General features: G+C 37.4%; 1 protein-coding gene across 6 annotated transcripts in view; it reads left to right on the top strand.

Annotated features, from left to right (window-relative positions):
• ARL15 (ADP ribosylation factor like GTPase 15) overlaps positions 1-20,971 on the top strand; it is a 232,237-nt gene that overhangs the window by 85,352 nt on the left and 125,914 nt on the right. For all 6 annotated transcript variants that reach the window (XM_033085692.1, XM_033085689.1, XM_033085690.1 and 3 more), the window contains one exon: positions 10,126-10,334. In XM_033085692.1, the coding sequence (XP_032941583.1) occupies positions 10,126-10,334 (209 nt within the window). The remainder of the gene's footprint in view (positions 1-10,125; positions 10,335-20,971) is intronic.

Below are 20,971 nucleotides of genomic sequence, written 5' to 3'. Positions count from 1 at the left end.
CAGAGAAGAGGGGGAGAAGACTGTAAAAATAAGGAGGATGATAATGTTTGTTGTTCAGAAGACTTACAGTGTGTTTCTGAAAAATGTTTGGGATGCTGAATGCTGAGGCTGGTTCTCAAGATAGATAATGGAAATGTAAAGGCAATAGGAGGCTTTTTCTTTAGTTCTAACAAATTCCAACCTGGAGACACAGTGGCTGAAAGCACCATTTATTCTCTGTTTTTTTAAAGTTTTTTAGTTGTAATGCTGTCAAAACAGAATATAAAGTTGTGGTTTATATATTTGTTGTGGTTTAGATATTTATTCAGGCCTCTGTCGAGATTTAAGGTCCATCCTGGTAGTCAACTAAGAAATTCCAGTTGTCTTTTTAGAGAACGTTATTTAATAATTAAGTTGGGTGTCTTGTAAAAGCAGGCTTAGAAACTACAAGTGAGATGCCAAATAATGAGCCATGTCAAATTTAAAAGAATTATTCTGGATGTGAGCAGCTCTTCTTACAAGGTTTAAAAATACTAACAGCATGATATAGGGTTTAATAATTATTTATTTTTTAAATTTATTGTAATATATCTTCATATGTTTGTGTTAGGTTTTCTGATATACCCCAAAACCATTTTCTCAAACATAGAGAGTACATGTTGTATAATCATACTAGAAAATTCATTTAAGACAAAAATCTCTTAAGTGCTTAGCCAAGAGCGGAGTGGTTATTATCAGGAATGCTCTTGTCTCCAGTTGGTTGAGCATGCCCAGGAAAAGAGATGAGAACTTGCATCCCCACTGCTGTAGTTTCTTAAGTTTGATTACCAAAGTCATAAGTTCACATTCTTGGGCCAGCTACATTAATTACCTAGGTGGCAGCTTGAGAACAAAAAACCTTAAATAGGTTTGGTTAAACAAAGCATGCGTATTTTTCCTTAATTTGGAAGTTAAAGCAGCAGAAAAGAGAGTAAGAGGAGAAGCCACATTGTTGCGCAGTCCAAGTTGAATGGAAAATATGAAATTCTGGAGAATACAACAACAGTAGTCAGGTAGTATCTGCCAGGGAGACATGAGAGAAAATAATGTTCTTCTATTAATTAGAATTTAAAGTCTAAATATTTTTTGGAAATTCTCTCTCTCTTTGTTCTATGGAGGTAGAGTACCAAACATCCTTCTAGCTACATAGAGCAGCTAACATTTCATCAAGTTAGTCATCAGAAAACTGATCCCACAAGTAAATGCCAGCCTAAGTCATCTACACAGGGATGAACTAACACAAAGCAATAAGATCTCCACACTGTACTTGACTAAAAGATACTTGACACCTCTACAAAATCTAGTTGTGGAGTACATGCAATGCCATCTGCGACAGAGCTGCATCAAACAGTTTACAGAATGTCTTAGCAGATGAAATTTTTCGATGACCTTGTTGAACTGTCCACGTTGTGAGCTGCACAGAAACATTCCACTTCCAAAAGCATTAAAGTTAAATCTGTTTACTATCAATCATGGTCAGCCTGATGTTCAAATGGTACCTAAACCCAGGCTCTGTCACATAATTTCCTCTTTTCATAGGTAAGAAAGATCATTTACACCTGCTTATGGATGTCTTTAATATTAGTCTGAGGAAACTCTAATTCAGTAGTGATCTTACCACTGTTCCTTGCAAACACTATGCTTTTGCTACAGTTAGGTTTTTACAGTGTGAAAAGACAACCTGTGGTTTGTGTCATTGAGTAGGAACCATGCAAGCAATGCCTAACACAGCTGTGTAAATAGGATAAGCAAAATACAGAATTTCCTAGTTAAGCTTTTGTGGGTGGGGACTTGTTTTGGTTTTTGAGATATTTCGTGGAGAGAAAAGCGGGACATTTGGTTTGTTTAAAAGTGTGTCTCCTGTTGAGATTGCAATGCCATTTTCTTCAGGCAGAGTCAAAGGGTAGAGTCTAGCAGCTTAAGCATCAGAAGTGATACAATTATTTCAGGAATATTCTTCCCCCCCCCAAAAAAAAAAAAAAAACAAAAAAAGAAGAAAATTTTATCTTTGATTCTAGACAGCTAAATCTTTAAACTTCTGTGAGCCAATTAGCTGTGATAGACTTGCTGCTTTTTTTGTATGCCTACTAGTTTGAAGTGCCATAGAGAAAGATGTAGTTTGAACTTTATTTGAGGTTAACTGCACTGTTATCAAATCTGGGTTCTGGCAGCATTGTTAACTGTGGAGTTGTGCCTCTGCTTCTGGCTGTCTCAGAATCCTTTAGCAGATATGGGAGATTGACACAGATGCAGATTGTCTGTTGGCAGCAGGTCTTTGCTAGCCCTAGAGGGCATACTGTGTACTTGTGAATTTAAAAAACAAACAACCCCAACCTCATTTAAAAAAAAGAAAAAGGGGTTAAGAATGGCTGTCTGTGCCACCTGCTGCAAACTATTAAATCTTTAGATGTTGAGCTTAAATAGATGTTAAAGTATGTTGCAGGGCACACATACCATGCTCTTTATTTTAAATTAATTTTTAATTTTTAAAATTTGCTTTATAATGAATGTTATTTTCTTGAGTAGAACAGGAGATATTTTTTTCAAATGGCAAGTTTTATTTTAACATGGTAGTATAATACACACACCCAAGTAGATCAAACTGACTTTCTGCAGGCAATTATAAGTATAATGTTTTTGAAACTTCCAAGTGCTTGAAACCTGAATGTTGTTCTAACAGATTTAAATATCAGAGTAAGGTGGAGATTCAAAGTTCGAAACAGCACTTAAGTTAGCAAATAAGGAAAATACTGGAGGTTTGACTTCCAGATTAATGTCAATGGGAAAACCTGGATAGCAGACAAGATGACAGAGATGGTTTCCATCAACTTTGGTTGGATAAAAAAATAAAGTACTATAAAATTATATACATTTCTGATTTTGTATGTTTTGAATACAAAGGCAGAAAATTTTTTCCTCAACATGTTTTGTCTTTTCATTCTATGCTCTTTTTAAATACTGTATATGATTTGCTGCAGTGAATAGAGTTGATTTGGCAATCTCAAAATATTCCTTTTTCTGAGGAAAATGTGCCAATTTCCTGCTACCATGTTTTGTGCATTGCAGGAGTACACTGCCTGAAAACCTAGAGAAAGTAGGCTGTGATCACTTGGTCTTAGACCCTAGGAAGCAGAAGTCCCGGGACTTTTGAAAATGGAGAAGGTTTTGGCTTAGCATCTTCGTTGTTGCAGTAGCCATACAAAGTAGGCATAGAATGATAACTGACATTGCACTCATGAAAACATTTGTATCTCTTTGTGGATGTCTCTGTCAGATGGGACAAATTCCGTACGCATTCATAGCAAGTTATCTTATGCAGGATTTATACATTTTTCTGTAATAAAAGGGAGCCAAAAAAAAAAAATTATAAATATAAAAAACCCAAAAAAACAACAACAAAAAAACCCTGTATATGGGATTTATTCAAGAGTGGAATACTGAGAAACTTGCCTACGATAGATAAGGACCAGCCACGTCTCTTGAACATGTTAGGATTTCTAAGGTTTGAGGGATCTTGACTACTTGGGAAAACACATCAGTGAGAATATGATTTGAAATGAAGGTATAAATCCTACATAGATTTAGAAACATTTATTTCCAAATGTTTTCTTGGGTGACAAACTAGGGTACAGATTTACAGATTTTGCTGGAATGGATAAAAATGGTCCCTTCTCTTCTTTCTTTCTCCCCCATTCATGGGCCAGCGTTGCAAATAAAATTATTTTGTCACAGAGTCCTTAGCACTTTTTGTTTTTATGCTTATTAGAAATGTTTTGTTTAGTATCAGTAGAGGAATGATTTATATAATATCTTAATTAACTATAAAACCTTCAGAGTATGTAGGTGAGTGGATGGTATATTTGAAGTAGTAGAAAAGCTGTTTGCAGTCTGCATTCTTTTGTGTCCCCAAGTTCACTGTTTTTGATGGGAAGGAAAAAAGAAGTTTTTCCTCTATTTGAGACTATAATTTCTCCAGATCTCTCCTGTATTTTGAGGTTAACAAGAGCTTTCATTTGCAGACTGGATGGTGTTGAAGCAAGGGCTCTGGGACATTCATTGTGCTCTCGATGGAGAGTTGCTGCAAGTCTGACAAGTAAAAAATTTGACACGTGTAAATTTCTTCCAGTGGTTTTTTTTTCTGTAATGCTGTGTTCTGTTCTCCTGAAAGTATTGAAAAGGAGGGAATTGAAGGTAGTCTTAAACCACCACTGTGAATGAAGATGTAAATAGAATTCATAGCTGAAAGGAAGATTTGCAGCTCTGTGTTTTGTATAATATTTACCGGAGTGTGTACTTGTACCTGTGTGTACTGGTTCAGGTGCATTTTAAACTGCACATAACTCAAAATCTCCCTCCCAGCTCCCAAGGGGTTCTGTTAGCACTGATACAAATAATTAACAGCGTTAATATGGGTATATTTTGACTGATGATAAAGAAAAATATTTATATGATATTTAAAAGTATTTAAATGAAGATCGTTAACACTACAGTTAGTTGAGTAGATCTGTCCTGTAGTAATGCTAAATGGTTGGGGATTTTAATTGCAGCATTCTGTCATTTTTCTGTTAGGAGAGGTTTTTTATTCCTGTTATGAAGAAATTCAAGCCTAGTATTTGATTGAATGGTATTTTTTCTTGTAGAATAAGTGGTGTGATTGTATTGTAGTTTGTATTTTGGTGGGGTTTTTTCCTCTAGTTTATTTGTAAATTGCATGTTTTAGACACATCACAGGACTTAACCCACTCCAATAAGTTCGTTTATTGCTGAGGGAAACAAATCATGTGCTTAGCCATAAGTAGTGGCTCTTGCTTGTGTTTGAGGAAGCTACCATCCTGAATATCACATTTTAGTGAACGTTTCATATAGCATATTCTTTAGGTCTAATGTGAATTATGTTTTTCGGATGTTTTAGAGACTTTTTTTTTTTTTTTTTTTTTTGAGTCTTCATTTAGGCAGATGATTGGTTGGACAAACAGGCACATGGTTCAAAGCTATTAGAGAAACACATGATAGCAGGCTGACAAACCTAAGTTCTAATTCTGTGTGTTACTATTGTTTGATGGGATGTTTTGGGTAGTAGTTACAGTAATTTCACGAATACAAGCTGCAGCAATTTGACAAAAATTTTGGTGGAAACCCGGAAGTGCGGCTAATAGTCGGGGGCGGCTAATATGTGAATAATTTTCTGACATTTACAACCCCAGACGTGCCAACCAGGGCGCTGAGCCAAGCACCTGCCAGTAAAAGCCGGCATTTCGCGATTGTTACAAAGTGTTACTCTCTTGCCCTGGCTCCCTGCAGGCAGTACAGGGGGCGGGGAGAGAGGCGGGAGAGCTCTCTTCTTCCCTCCTCTGCCGCAGCCCAGGGGAGGACGGGTGGGGGGGCGCTCCGCCATTGCCGCGGTTCGGGGAGAACGGGGGGGGGGGGGGTGTGCTGCCATTGCCGCGGCTCCGGGAGCCGACGGGAGCCCCGCGCAGCCATTGCCGCGGCTCAGGGAGGAGGCGGGATGCTTTGTCCGTGCCCGGCGCCACGGGCGCAGGAAAGCTCCGTCCCCGCCCGCCGCTGCTGCTGTAGGAGCGGGGGAAGCTCCGTCCCTGCCTGCCACCGCGGGGCAGCGCTGACCCGGGGTGACCGAGCCCAGTGGCAGCGGCGGCCGGCCCCGAGCGGCAGCACCGGGCGGGGCCGCCTGGCCCCGTCAGCAGCCCCTAGCGGGCCGAACCTGCACAGCCTTAGCTCAGCCAGTAAACCCCACTCTCCCGCGGTTCTGTTACTGATTGCACGCGGGTCCTCGCTGCGAATGACAGAGCGGCTTATATTCGGGTGCGGCTTATTTATGGACAAAAACCAAAGTATTTGCCAACACCCAGAGATGCGGCTTATACTCAGTGCGGCTTGTATTCGTGAATTTACTGTAAGTTAAATTCCTGCTTTTATCACATCAGTATTCTGAGAGCCTAAGGATGTCTAATGGGTACACATTATATTCTGGATTTCCAAAGACCTCAGACTTTGAATCTTCTTGTCTTTGAAACCTTTGAAATAGATGAAAAAGTTAATTAATATGATAGTTTTGTTGAACTGCACCTAAAAACAACTGCTTTCTTTCTAAGGCTGTATTGTCATGCCACTAAGTGTGAATGACTGAAACTCTATTCATAGGCAAGTGTTTTCTGCCCAGGATAATTCTACTCCACTGCTCTGAGGAAAGAAGCTGAGAGCAGATTCTATTCCCTGGATATGAAGAGTTAAGGCAAAAGAATATTGGGTTATTTGTCTTGTAGAAATTGTGACTTCCAGCTGCTGATTGCTTATTGATACAAAGAATTATTTTTCAAGTGCATTGCCCGAAAAATGGTTTGAAATGGCACCCTAAGGTACACGTTTTATCAGTCTTTTTTCTTGTCTGCTTAGAGCAAATTATTTTTATTCTTAAACCTCTGAGCTGATTTCTTCAGAACTGAAGTGTAAGGAATTTCAGGGCATGTCATTAGAGTAATGAAGGATCTCAAAGAAAAAAAACCAAGTTTCATGGGACATTTTAAGTTGGTTCTTATGACTATGCCATGGTGACTGACCAGGGCTGGAGAGAAAAGAACTGCTATACTTTGGTGGTGGTTCTTTTGGGACAGCTGATGTGGAGGAACAGAGTTGAGCTGCTAAAGAACCTCAACCAAAAAGACAGGACTGTAAGGTCAGGAAATCAGCATACTCCTTTTCTGGCTTCAATGTCCTATGTAGGGATCCATGAGCTGCTTTTTTCCAAGTGCCTGCATACAAGAGGTCAAATGCTCTGCAGTTCACCACAGTTTTTCTTTTTAGAGTATAACCATACAAAGATAAGACTCAGATTCTAGCAGTGAAATGTGATTGAAAAGTAGGGGACTGATGCTAGGAGCAAATAAGACAGATGCTACGTTGCTAGGGGAAAAAAAAACCTTCAAAGAACTGATCGTGGTCTTGGTGTTTAAGTCCATAGAAAGTGATTCTCTACTAGTTTTTAAAGTAATGTGATACTTCAGATGCCTGCAACACTGCTGTGTGTGGCTATGTAAATAGTGTCCCTCTGGCAGCTTGCTGTACTTGGTTCTGAAGTAGACAGCTGTTTGGAAAGACTGGGGCATCTAACAGATGCTATAAAATTCTTTACAAGTACAGTTGAATGATATTCGTGTGCTACAGAAATATAGAATTAGCTTTCAATGCAGTCCCTGTTCTGTGTATATAATACAGTAATTTCACGAATACAAGCCGCAGCAAGAAGACTAAAATTTTGGTGGAAACCCGGAAATGTGGCCAATATTCCGGTGCGGCTAATCTATGGACAAAAATGTGATATCTGCCCTTACCTAGTATCATGCTGGTCCAGTCCCGAGCCAAAACAGTCTGAAATCCATGGTTTCCCGTTGTTCCGACGATGAACCAATCAGAGAACAGCGTATTGTCTGCCTGTGGATGGTGGCGTTACTGAGGGGCGGGGGTTGTTATCGGGGTGAGTTACCTCGGCAGTTCGATAAAAGTGTGTGATATTTCTCTGTACTTTTTAAAGTGTTTTCAGTCTTGTGCGGCTACGGGGCTGGCTGGGCTCGCAGGGAGAGGGCTGGGGGAGCCTCTCTCCCCTCAGGGAGAGGGGTAGAACGACCACTCGGCTCGCAGGGAGAGGGCTACAACGGCCACTCCCCCCGCGGGCTGCGAGGGCTACAATGGCCGCTCCCCCCGCAGGCTGCGAGGGCTACAATGGCTGCTCGGCCACGGGGCTGCGAGGGCTACAACGGCCGCTCCCCCCGTGGGCTGCGAGGGCTACAACGGCCGCTTCCCCCCGCGGGGCTGCGAGGGCTACAACGGCCGCTCCCCCCGCGGGCTGCGAGGGCTACAACGGCCACTCCCCCCACCCGGCTGCAAGGGCTACAACGGCCGCTCCCCCCGCGGGCTGCGAGGGCTACAACGGCCGCTCCCCCCGTGGGCTGCGAGGGCTACAACGACCGCTTCCCCCCGCCCGGCTGCGGGGGCTACAACGGCCGCTTCCCCCGTGGGCTGCGAGGGCTACAACGGCCGCTCCCCCCGCCCGGCTGCGAGGGCTACAACGGCCGCTCCCCTTGCCCGGCTGCGAGGGCTACAACGGCCGCTCCCCCCGCGGGCCGCGAGGGCTACAACGGCCGCTCCTGTGCCAGCACGGAGATGTGGCTCCGCTCGGAGCTCAGCTGCCTGCCTGCGTGGCTAAGTGGCTGTTTAAAGGCAACACGGATCCATTGGGAATGCTCGCAAAATGACCACACTATTGTTCCTGTCTTTTTCGGCTTGTAAATAAAGGGTGTGTCTTTTTTCACTTGGAAACAATGTTTCCGAGGTTGGCAGTAAGCCAGTAAGCCCTGGCAATCCCGCGATTGTGTTACTAAATGATGACTTTGTGAAAGTTCACTGCAAACTAAAGTGCGGCTAATATTCCGGGTGCGGCTTATCTATTAACAAAGGCAACAATGTTGCCAACACACCAGCAGTGTGGCTTATATTCCGTGCGGCTTGTATTCGTGAATTTACTGTACTAGTCTTCACATCTTGATGGTAAAATAAATAAACCATCCATCCTGTTTGTGAATTGTTATTTTGAGTCTGGTTAAATTAATAGAGAGATTAAACAAGTCCCATGACCATTTGCCTTTAAGTAGTCAACTCTGTAGTTTTCTTGCAGCAAAAAAATTATTAGGTATGGCTTCAGTATTCTATGTAGGAAAATGTGTTGATAACTTATGCTGGGTGCAGATGCAGGAAAAAAAGGGTGTTCAGGGTTCCAGTGTGACTAGTAAAAAGACAAGAGTAACTCCATTAGGTGAGATTTGAACACTCTTGAGTTGCATACCTAAATTTGATGGGGCAAAATGTTTATTTCTTCCTTCACTTTTGTTGCACAATATATAAATTAAGTTAATCTTTTAAGTATTGCATCGATGTTATGGTCATTGTGTTGCATTAAAACTCATTATGTTGCTCAGAAATTTTGTGTCATTTTGTTTCACTGAAAAGTGGAATTTTATTATTTTCGGCTCCTGGTTCTTGTGTATCTATGGAAGTTCGCTTTTCCCTGTCTCAAAATAAGACAAGTGTCTGTAAAAGGTACCTTCTGCACATTTCTGTAAATCACTGTCTGGCAGACATGTCAAGTTTTGTACTAGACTATTGCTGCTGCTATTCACTGTTTAGTGTTTGTCCCCATGAGTGTAGAGCCAGATCCAGACACACAATGAATAGCCCATATCCAAATCATAGTTTAGATAGTTTGACAGCTGTCAAATACAATTTTTTTTTCCTACCTCATTGCTACAACATATGCTGCTCTCCAGGGGAGACAAAAGCTTTCTGTTGATAACCTTAGTGCTTGGCTTCTGTTGAGATGGCTGAGTGGTGCTGAACTGTGTCCTAAAATTACTGTGGCATATAAGCCTATACAGTCACTCATGTGTCTGCTTTTGGGCTCTTCCAGAATCCTTAGTGTGGTTGACAGAGCAAAAGTAGCTGAACTGAATGCCTTTGCACATTGTCACCATAGTTTCTCATTCACTGTTCAACTCACTATTGTATCATCATTCTCCTCATTAAGTATCTAATTACTTTAATAGGCTTTCCAGACACCTTTTTTCCCCAATTATGAAGTGGTTGCCTGATGGTTTGGAGATGAACTAGAAAGCCTCATCAGAAATGAGCAACTGCCATGACAGAAGCTACAGGTTATGACAAGGAGCTGCAGGGCAAAGTGAAAGAGAATGGGTAAAGATTTAGGTATTAGTGCCAAGATATTCGAGTGAGAAGGTAAAGGATTAGGCTGTGTGGTACTGTAAGCATGGTAATACTCATTAACAGAGCAGAACCTTTAATGGAAGAAAGCAGCATTGAGTCAGCTTCCTTCCTTATTTAAACAATGTTGATTTGACATTGGTGGGTGTGTGTGTGTGGCAGATTTTTTTATTACTCTTTTTTTTCTTCCTTTTTATTCTTTTAATGATAGTTAAGAGAAAAAATGTGGTTAATTCTAAGTAGACTATTTCTTTTCATTTACAAGTGTTACATTTGTTAAACTATTCCTGTTTTAATTGGTTTTCATTATTGTCTTGAAAGGAGCTGACAATATCAGGAAATACTGGAGTCGCTACTACCAAGGATCCCAAGGGGTAATATTTGTACTAGACAGCGCCTCCTCGGAAGATGATCTAGAAACTGCTAGGAATGAGCTGCATTCTGCTCTCCAGCACCCGCAGTTATGTACTTTGCCGTTTTTAATACTGGCCAATCACCAAGACAAGCCAGCAGCTCGCTCAGTACAAGAGGTATGTTAATGTGGCAGCTTCTTTCCTGTTTGTATTTACTTTCTGCACACCAGTGATCCACTATCACTTATTACCCTGACATCCTGGTTAAGGACTGGCCTCAGTTTCTTTCTTTGTTGTAAGTATGCAGACCAGGAACAGTCCCAGTCCCTAAAAACTTAGTCCACTACACTCTATACAGGCTTAGTTGTTCTGGAAAACAGACAAGTAATACTTGGATACAAACAGATCTACTTTCACCATATTTTGCTTAGGGGGAAAAGATGTTTTTAAAACTACTTTTATGAAAAGCTGCCGGGACAGTGATTTTTTTGTTTAGCTTGGGTTTTTTTTTGCTATTAGTTTTAATTTTGCACTGTTCCGTTACTACTCCATTCTTTTCAACTGCTTAAAGCAATACGTTACAGCCATACGTTGTCTTTTTTATGTAAAAGCTTTTTCTGAACTGCTGTGTACTGATATGAAGTCAGAGTTGCAATTACTGTTCTGAAGTCCTTAACTGGTTCTGATCTTCCTGTTCCAAGAAGTAATGTTTTTGTCTAATTTCTAGCTGTCACACAGTAAATTATGTAATTGTTCTATTCAGTGTACCTTTTGCTCTTCAGTTTCTGAGAAATTCATCTTGTCTACATTCCTATCATGTCAGATACATTTGAGGAAATGCTGAAAGTTACTTCTGAAATTGTAGGAAGAAGTTAAAATCTGGTTGGGTCATTCTGTTCATAAATGTTATTTAAAGGACTCCTCCTCTTACAGGTTATATGTGAAATCTGCTTGTTCTGTGAGTGCAGCAAAGCGAAAACTGTTTCAACATCTTACTGTGTTGCTGCTTTGTATTTAAATGGATTCTTTCTTAGATTTTCTTTTTCTGAAATTTTAGACTTTCAGCTCAGAACAAATCTGTAGAGTAGCTGCTCTTAGTACAGAATAGTTGAACATACAGCTTTTACTTCTTCATTGCTACTTGTGTCTCCTTTCTGAGCCGAAAGAAATTAAGATTGTTATATGTTAGGAAGTGGTGTAAATGTGATTAGAGTATAGCAGTGTTTTTAAAAAGAGATTGCGACAGCTATATATACTGCATTGTAAAGTATTTTTTTTAATTGTTGGTCCTTTTCTTTGAGAATTGATTCTTAGGAAAAAGGAAAAGAAATGGAATTTGGATTTAATAAATCAAGTTACATAAAAAAGTAAACAAAAATTATGCAGGATAGAACATACAAGTTCTAGATGTTGTTCATATAAAAAACAGACATAGGAAGAAGTAATGAAAATTTAAAGGAAATATAATATGGATTTTGATATGTAGGCTTAATAATTTAGCCCAGTTTATTATACAGCATAAAAGCAAAACGTGCAGTCCTAAATCTTCCACTTAAAAAATAACAATATCGAACAAAAGTGATATAGTCTATGTGCCCTGGCCTTAACTTTTTCATAGAGCAATATAGATGGCATTTTTCATCAACAGAAGGGCTGTTTCTTACATGATTTAAGTATTTATTATTTTACTGTATTTTTCATTTTTAAAGTGGCCAAATTTTGTTCAATATTTAGTGAAGTTTTTGATAGCAAATAAAATTTAAGAAATGTTCTTTGTCCAATTTCATATTAATAATGAATGCAATGCCAGTTGGTTTGCTTTACAGCAAATTATGCTTGTAACTCTCATTTGGCAGCTGAGCCCATGTGGATAGGCTATTGGGCCTGAATTGAATTTTTTGTGTATTTAGATTTAGCATTTCTTTTCTTTTATTGGCAGTATCCTCATTTTCACCTCATTCTTCATTACGAGTTGCTTGAAATTCAGTAGGGTAATAGATCTCTGTGTGCTTATAATAGCATTTAAATGGGTTTCTACTGCATACTTAAAAAAAATCTTACAGTTTATTATCATACCAGATAAGTCTTGATTGCTAATGTGTGTATGAAATACACAATACAACAGTTTTGTTGAATATGCACAGTACATACATACTTCCAGGAAAAAAAAACCCCACATTGTATCAAGAGCTCAGTGATTTTGAAGTATTTTAATTAAGAGTAGTGAAAAGCAAAATTAAAAGGAAAAAAAAAGCAAAATAAAAAAAGAGAGGGAGAGAAAATGTCACAAAGTTACATTGGCCCTGAAAAAAATTATGATCTGTGTTTGCTGTGTATACAAAGTGGAAGCCTTATTCAGTCATTTTTACCATGTTAAAATGGTAATTTCTTACTTTCTGAGAGGCTTTGCTATCCTGTTGTCCTCATTATTGAGATGTGGAATAGAAGTAAAATGATGGATGGTAAGACCATTGCTTATATAAAACCAACATAATTAAAGTATGTAACAAATGTAATATGTTGAACACTGAGAGTTTTATTAGACATTTTTTCAGAATTAAGTCCATTAATTATCGGTATTTTCCTGATTTTTTTTCCTGTGTCAGAAGGCAGATGAATCACAGTTGAAATTTAAAAATATGTATGCATTCTTTTAGGCAATAAATTGCCTTTCTTTAATGGGTATGTAAGGACTCCTTGGAGTATAATTAAGGAAAATGTCTGAGTTGAGTGGTGCATAATAGGAAATGTAGAAAAATATTTATCTACAACAAAAATTCTTCACAAAACTGTGAAAGTGCCAAGCAGTTTCTGCAACAGATGTTAGTTATATTTTTTGTTGGGAAGTGCAGTTGCTTCAATTTTTCAAAATGTTGTTCTTTATGTAATGTGTCTTTTTCCATACATTGCTTAGGTAGAAATGATACTGTGGAGTCTGCATGCTTTAAGTAATAAGCAATGTCATGAATAGTTCAGTTCACAACTATGATAGATACTTGTAAGGATATCCAAATAACTTACTTAATTTATGAAATACAAGTTAACCTAATTCATTTTGCAGAATATACTTCATATTAGGGAAGTGACCAGGGAAAATTACAAGAGAAGCCAAGCTGAAATACTAATCAGTAAATGTAATCCTCTTTTTTTCCCCAAGTTCTGTTGCTGGTTAGCTGTTCCCTAGTTATATTTTGATTTTAAAATGAAATCAAGAAAGTAAACTTGGCGTAGCATTTCTTTGTAGAAACTATACATGAAAATGTCCCTAATATTTCTCTTATGTAGGCTTCTATGATGGTTATTCTATCTTCCCGTGTCAAAGATATTTGTAAATTGTTTTGGTGGGTTTTTTTTAGTTTTTTTAGGGGTTTTTTTAGAGTGACAATAGCACTTATTTAGATGTTTTCAAATATCTACTAGGTGATTTCAACTGAGCCATGCTGAAATAAAGTCTGCATATATTAACCATGCTGTAAAACTGATTCAACTGTTTTTGTTTCCATCGTCTTGCTCCAAAATAGCCTTATTTTGGATTAAAATTACAGTAATGAAGAATTAATCATACGTAAGTCATTCTGACTGTAGTTTTGGAAACCTTATGAAATAACAAAAACTTTTACATGAAAAATAAACTTAGTTACTCAGCATGTGAGGGAAGGTGGTGGCATATCAGTTTGGCCATGTTTTCCAAAATACAGGGTGCAGATCCAAAACAGTTTACCTAATTCCATGTTTTTTTAAATAAGTACCTTCCTGACAGAATGTGCTTTTGCTTTTCCACACAAAAGTACTTTTGATCATCGAAACTGGTTTTGATTAGTCAGATTTCTGTTGCAGGTTTAAAATATTGCTGGAGAATAATGGTGATAAAAGTGCTTCAAATTGCTTTAAGAGGGAACAGGCATTACTGTGATTATCAACATGTTAATTTTTATTTTGGAATGTCTGCTACTTTGAGTATGAGTGTCAGAAGCTGGATATTGCAGTAGATACTTGTGAGTTGAACCAGTGCGCAAAGAGGGCCCCTTTTCTCCCAGGCCAAAGCAGCATTTAGGAGCTGCATGTGTTGGAAGTTGTCCGTAGCCACTATATTTTAGGAGCAGGCTATTCTGGATGCTCATCTGATTCTGTTCAGGACTCTTGGAAGCCATATGGGACTGGCCAAAGGATAAACCAAACTGAACTAGTTTTTCCAGTTCACTGGTGAAGCAGCTACTTGTTTGGCAATGTGTTGACTTTTGGGTGGTTCTATTTTGTATTTAAGGCTCTTTCAAAGATTGTAAGTGCACTAGATGGTAAGTGTAGGCCCACTCCATTTGGACTGTTCTGTTCTAAGTCCATATATGTGAAGACATTCATAGAACATAATATGTTGGTGGGTTTTTCTTCAGTTATCCAAACTTCAGGCAACTGATACATTTCTTTCATATATTTAAGTTGGTGACCACTAGTAAATCACTGAAGATCTGTTCTAAAAAAATGCTAGCACTTTTTAATATAGACTTAAGATTATACTGTTGTTTTAAATACAGTTGTCATATCATACAAGACCTTATTTTAAAGTTGAATTGATGGCAGTGGGAAACTCCATAGGACAGTCATTTTGTTTTTCCGTTTTTTTTGATAGACCATGATTTCAAAAAATCTTTTAAATGCAATCAATATTTTCTTAACTGAGTGTGAAAGTTTGTTGTGTATTTACATAGATTGTGATGTATTTATCTATTTGAGAATGTATGGATTTTAAATTATTGAGAGTGTTTAATTGGGTTTTCTGCTAGCAGAACAGTAGAAGGTTACTCCCCTTATGAAAAGAGCCATCATAGGGCTGTGAGGGCTGTTATCTATTACTCTGCAAGTTTCTTCTCTGTTGTTTATGTCTAGAAATAAATTTGTATAAACAACGTCTAGAAATAATTATGTATAAACACATAAACAATGTCTTCTTGAAGCCATAAATATCTTAAAGCTGAATAACCATTGCAGAAGAATGCTCAGGTTTGCCAGCATCTGTGGAGGCTCTTACTGATAGTGGGGATCTGAAGCATGCTGCAAACTAGGCTTTCTGGGCCTGCCAATGGTCTAAGCTGGCTGTGTATCATAGGCTCAATTCCAGGATGTAATCACTTCTTTATATTCCACTGTCTTTGTACTGTTTTTCCATATTTCGTGCTGTTTGTGGTTTCTGCTAGTTAGGGGAAAATGGTTTCTCTTTGGAAACCCTTTCAGTGTATGAATTATAGATGTCATTACTAGCAATCTGAAAAACTGCATTGAACTGTGGCACCTAAAGAGATTTAGCTTCAGAGAGTATGCAGTATCTTAGCTACTAGTTTTGAGCAAATGTTTTCTCCAGGTGCAGGTACTGCAAAAAATTTAACCTACAACCATGAGTGAAAATGAAAGCTTTCTCTGCAGTCTGTCCCATCCTCACCCTCATCAAGTGTCTCAAATCTGAGTTTTCGAAGACCAGCTGTGGCAAATCTGTGTGCTTTGTGACAGGGACATCCAGAGCAAAGTTAAATCGGGGACAGATTTTTGGTTCCTCAAGGAACTGTTTCTAAGATGATTTATCTTCAGATTACTGCAGTAAGTAGCCAAAATATAGATTCCTACCCTGTTTTTGAGATCATAGTGACCTTAGTGACCTTAATATTTGCAATCCCCTCACTGCAAATACTTCTTTTCGTCCAAGGTGTATCCCTTGATATTTTAAGATTGTTTTGGAGCTGGACTCTGCTATTTTGAGTATTGGCTGTTTCCTTCACAACTGTGGCCTTTGAGGGAACAGAAGAGTTATTTGTCAGACTTCAGTTATGAACACATTTGCAGGAGAAGAGAATATTATTAAACTGGTGTTTAGACAATATTAGTTTTGCCCCATTTAGAACAATGAAGAACTAACTCCTATTTGCACTTTGCATATGAACTTCCATTCTGATTAAAAATTTCTTCATACCTATTAGGAAAATTATTTAGATATAAAAAGGATCCTATAATAAAAATAATATATAAACAATGCAATATAAAAAGATAAACAATTTTAAAAAAATGTGAGTAGATTAATATCCTAGCTAAATGTGAACAGTAAGGAATTTCATACAGTTGCAAGACTGAATCCAAACAGTAACTACACCTTTTCTTTACATGAATTTGTGTTTCAATGCTCTCCCATCTTCCAGATGTGACAGTCTGACTGTACGACCAGAGGCTGAACTGATTTGGACTTAAAAATTACTTAACTACCATACTTCCTCAAGGTCTATTTTTAAATAAACTCAGATGAGAAGACAATTGGATAATTGGTTTACAGTCACAAACAAGAGGTGGGAGGAAGGTGTAAAACTAGAACTGATGTGGAAAGTTGGAGCTGTGGAACTTCAGGAGGTGTGAGAGTTAGACCCTTCTCCCTACCACATTACTTCTCACTTTTTTTGACTTTTCTCCCTACAGTGAATCACAGTAAAGGAAGATTATACAGAAAACACTGGAAAATAATTATCCCTTCTTACTTAAAAATGAATGTTCTAGAGTAGGTGTGCAATTACTTTTACTGGACTCGAGAGATAGGAAAGAAACATTTATTTTCACTATGTGCTTTGAAAATTTAGTGTCCTTGTTGACTTCCAAGCAAAGAAAGAAGAGAGAAAATGTCACTCAAAGAGAAGGAGCTGGCTACACTTGTCAAACTAAACGCAATTATTGTAAAGACAGAGTATAGTCTCTATAAATAAAAAGTAAATTTATGAGAGAAAGTTTAAAATTCTTTCAGATAAAAATCTATATGCATATTTTAGTAAATGTTTTTCATAAATTTTGTATACTTACAAATGTTTATATGGTACTCAGTAAAGACTATTAGAGAAGAGCACATTTTTTTTACAGTTCTTTCTGAAACATTTTTTTGCTTGGTAAAAAGTTGGTGTACTTTATTAGAGAATTAAATGAAATCCTGAGGCCTGTTGGATACAAATCTGACCACAAAATCATTATGACCCTTTTGAGCCTCTATGTCTGTGATATTGCTGTTCTGGAGAATTCCTGAATGCTCAAAATTTAATTATTGTTAGTGACATCTTACATGAACAAGAGAAGATGTATTTATTTCAGAATTAATAACTATTACAAATGGAACACAATAGTGGCTATGTAATTACTTTCCAAATACAATTGTACGATTTTAGCAAAAATGGTGTCAGGATCACTTGAAAAAGAATGGAAAAGTATTTAGTAATGCATTGGATCAAGTTTATGAAAACTCTTCCATTGTAAAAGTAATTTCACATGTGTTTTTCTTTCAAACACCCATCTTATATGGATATATGTATGTGTATTAGAATGAAATCTTGAGATCAATAATACAAGCTCCTGCTTTTTAAAAGAAGACTTGTCCTTCTATTTTTCTCTTTGGTGCTAAAATAAGTTTGCTGATTAAAGGAAAGTTAAATATACTGTGAACCTTGTATTTAGCGAGGAAAAGGTAATTTTTTGTAGTTGAACTACATAATTTATATTTGGTACTCAAAAGAACAGAAGTAAATTTTAAAAGAAGTGTTTTTCAAATTGGTTGTGATCACATAATCTTCATTCCATTAGAGTAGGTACGCAGTGTATTAAATTAAATTCCGACCACAGTCCATTCTGCAGGAATTAGACACACAGGTGGGAAATCATGATGAGCATCTTTATTGGTCATGTCAGGGAAATTCAACAATAACCATAGCAGGAGAAAATCTATCCATTTTACACCTATATAAGTTTCAAGTTGGATTTTAATTATGTGTCACAAAAGTAGAACATTTTCAGCTGCATCAGTACTACCTCCACTGTGACATAGCGCAGGTTATTATTGTCTGTAATTACCAACACCCTGAAGACCCTGCTGGTAAAAGGTGCATGCAGAGTTTCTTTAAACCTGATTTAAATAGAAGGTGCTCAGAACTCAGACTGAGCATGGGAGACTTTCTATTCCTTATCAAGCTCAACATTTCTGAAGGTGCTTGAGGAGGATTTCTCTTGAATATGAGCTGCAGCATGAGGGAAAGCAAACCTGAAAATTGAGGCATCTTTGGCCCATCAGAGTCTGGTTCTTCTTTAGATGTTTGAGAATAAAATTCCTATGAGCAAAACCAAACCATAAACCTCTGGAGATGGAGATGTTGGCATGTAAGAATTTATGAAACAATGATATGTTCCCAAGTGACAGGATGGAAATGGATTATCTTTTCATCAGTGTTCTGGATGTTACTGAAACAGTGCTACAATTGTCAAAGGCCAGGTAGGAGACACCACTGTAAGGTAAGGTTAAATTCCTTCCTATCTATTCTCAGTTTTGAACTAATTTTTTTTTTTTTTTACCCTGGAATTCATTCAAACCAATATGCTCCTGGAAAAATCTTGGATGCTCTCTGTGTGTGGTGGGAGACAAGAATCAAAAATTGTTGTGAGCTTGATTGGTGGACAGGACACTGCTGTTTTCGCACATGGAATGAACCAGAGAGGAGTAACAGGAGGAAGGGAAGGGGACTGCTGACAGGTCTCATGCTGCTCTTTTCCTGTTACTTCCCAAGACTTTACTGGCAGTGAAACAGAAGAGTAGAGAGCATTCTGGTGTTCAAACAGAAATGAGGAATGCAGTGGAATTCTGCAAATTCAAAAGTAGTGAAGGGCCCTATAGTTCAGGGATGATGAGGATGCAATGCTACGAATTTTTGCTTAAAGAAAATTGGAGCTGTTGAAGGCTTCTTCTGTAGTGATACAGACTGAGAACAGTGTCCATTATTTCCTCAGAAACCACCTCTGTTCAATGCATAATGACATTTGGTTCAAAAAGAGGAAGCCATTTTCCCATTCGTTTCTTGCAGTGATTCAGCAGCAGATGCAGGCATGCTTCTGAAGTAACATGAATTATCCACTCTAACATCTGGGAACAATCGTCTTCATAAGACTAGAAGCAGAGTTTTGAATATAACTACATTATTCTAATGATGATTTGTTGATACTGCAGTGTATCATTAGTCATACTGGAATCTTTATAAACATAAATGTTTTCTCAAAATAATTTAAATGTTTAGAAAATCTATTAAAGCAGTTTGACATGAAACAGTAACTTCTGAACAGCCTGAAATTTGACTTAGTCTAGAAAATAACTTTGTGTAAGATCATACAAATTAACTAGACAATATATTAAAGAAAGGCAAATTTAAGCAATTATTTACTTGAAAATGTGTTAATTTATTATTCAGATTTACACACATCATCCCTATGTTTTTCCTACTGTTTTCAAAAACAAAGTGTTGACAGTGTATTGAATAATCCATAGCTGTGACTACATATTTTTCAATATCTTTGGTTTTTCTGATCTTTTCTGTTATATTTGGTTGTTCAGAGTCTGATTAGATGTGTAGTTGCAAGGGTCTGAAAGCCTGTGCTGTATTAATACTGTTTTAAAAGTAAAGACTTGGTATTAATATGTGGGCATCTTTAAAGTTAATGCTTGAGTTCCATTTCAAGTATTAATAGGCACTTTGCTTAAAAGACTGTTCATTTCATCCACTCGTATCTAGAGATGGATAATTGGGATTAGTCCATATATTGTTATATATTTGCTACAATTGAATTATTTTTCTAAAAACAAGTTCTTCCATCTTTCTCCCTGTCAATACAAGCTTATTCTGTAAATTTTGTTCCAATATTTTTCCATAATTTATTATAAAAGCATTTAGAATCTCATTTTGTTTTTTATGTTACTCTGGTAATAAATGCTACATTATATGAAACATTAAGTACATTAAGGATTTCTTTCCTTTGATTTCCCACAGCTTTGTTCTGTTGCAGTAATGCTTTTACAATTAACCATATATTAACTACAAATCTACTACAGATATTCTGTTCCAATTTGCTTACCTTTGTTCCTTGTTGCTAATTATGCCTTTACTCATGGCTGAGGATAAAGGGAGTAAGAAAGTGAAATTTGAGTCTCTAGGGCAGGAGAAGAAATCTTTTCAGAGCTATAAACAAAAAGATGCTCTGTTACCAATATTGCAGGAAACAATCAGGTCCCTTTAGCTGCAACAGCGTCTTCATTGAAGTGGCACAGTGTATATTTGTTGTTTTAGAAATACATAACTCATTTTCAATAACCATTATTAATGCATGTGATATCTATAATCTGTGTTTGCACAGAACCTTATTAAACAGTCAGTAGTCTTCACTGAGTAATTTGATCTATTCTGTGAATCAAAATTTATTATTTAAAATTATTGTTATCTTTTAAATATTTTTAAATTCGGTTTGGGTTTTTTTTGCTTTTGTGGTTGTTGCTAAAAATTGCCCTATGTACTTAAAAGATGAACAGAGGCTACATTCTTGAAGTACTGCACGTGCCTGCACATCTGTCATGTGCCAGAAGAGTTCAGACTATGTAGTTTTGCTTGATTACCTTTTTTTGTGGACGTGCTACCTGTATCCTTTCTCATGAAGTTCAGAATGTATGATTTGTTTAGATTGAAGTCATAATTGGATGAAAATTGATGTTGATTCATTTTGGAATAGCTAAGTATTTATGTGATGGAGAGAAAATCTCCATTATGTTCCATTATTATTCCTCTTGCTAATTTTAATTTTCTTAAAGTAAGTTTGAGTTTTATTGAAATCTCAATCTTAACACTTTAAAAATATTCTTACTCTTGTAAAATCTTCTGAAAAACAAGAAAAAACATTTTAAATGTGCTGTTATTAAAGGAGGGGGAAAGCTTAGTATTTTTCTATTCTGATTTATTATACAGAAGGCTGGTTTTTTTTTACAAAAAAGG

This window comes from Catharus ustulatus, chromosome Z, assembly GCF_009819885.2.
Source record: "Catharus ustulatus isolate bCatUst1 chromosome Z, bCatUst1.pri.v2, whole genome shotgun sequence".
Lineage (NCBI taxonomy): Eukaryota > Metazoa > Chordata > Aves > Passeriformes > Turdidae > Catharus > Catharus ustulatus.
Note: the sequence above shows the minus strand (reverse complement) of the source record. Positions and strands in the feature narration are given on the sequence as shown.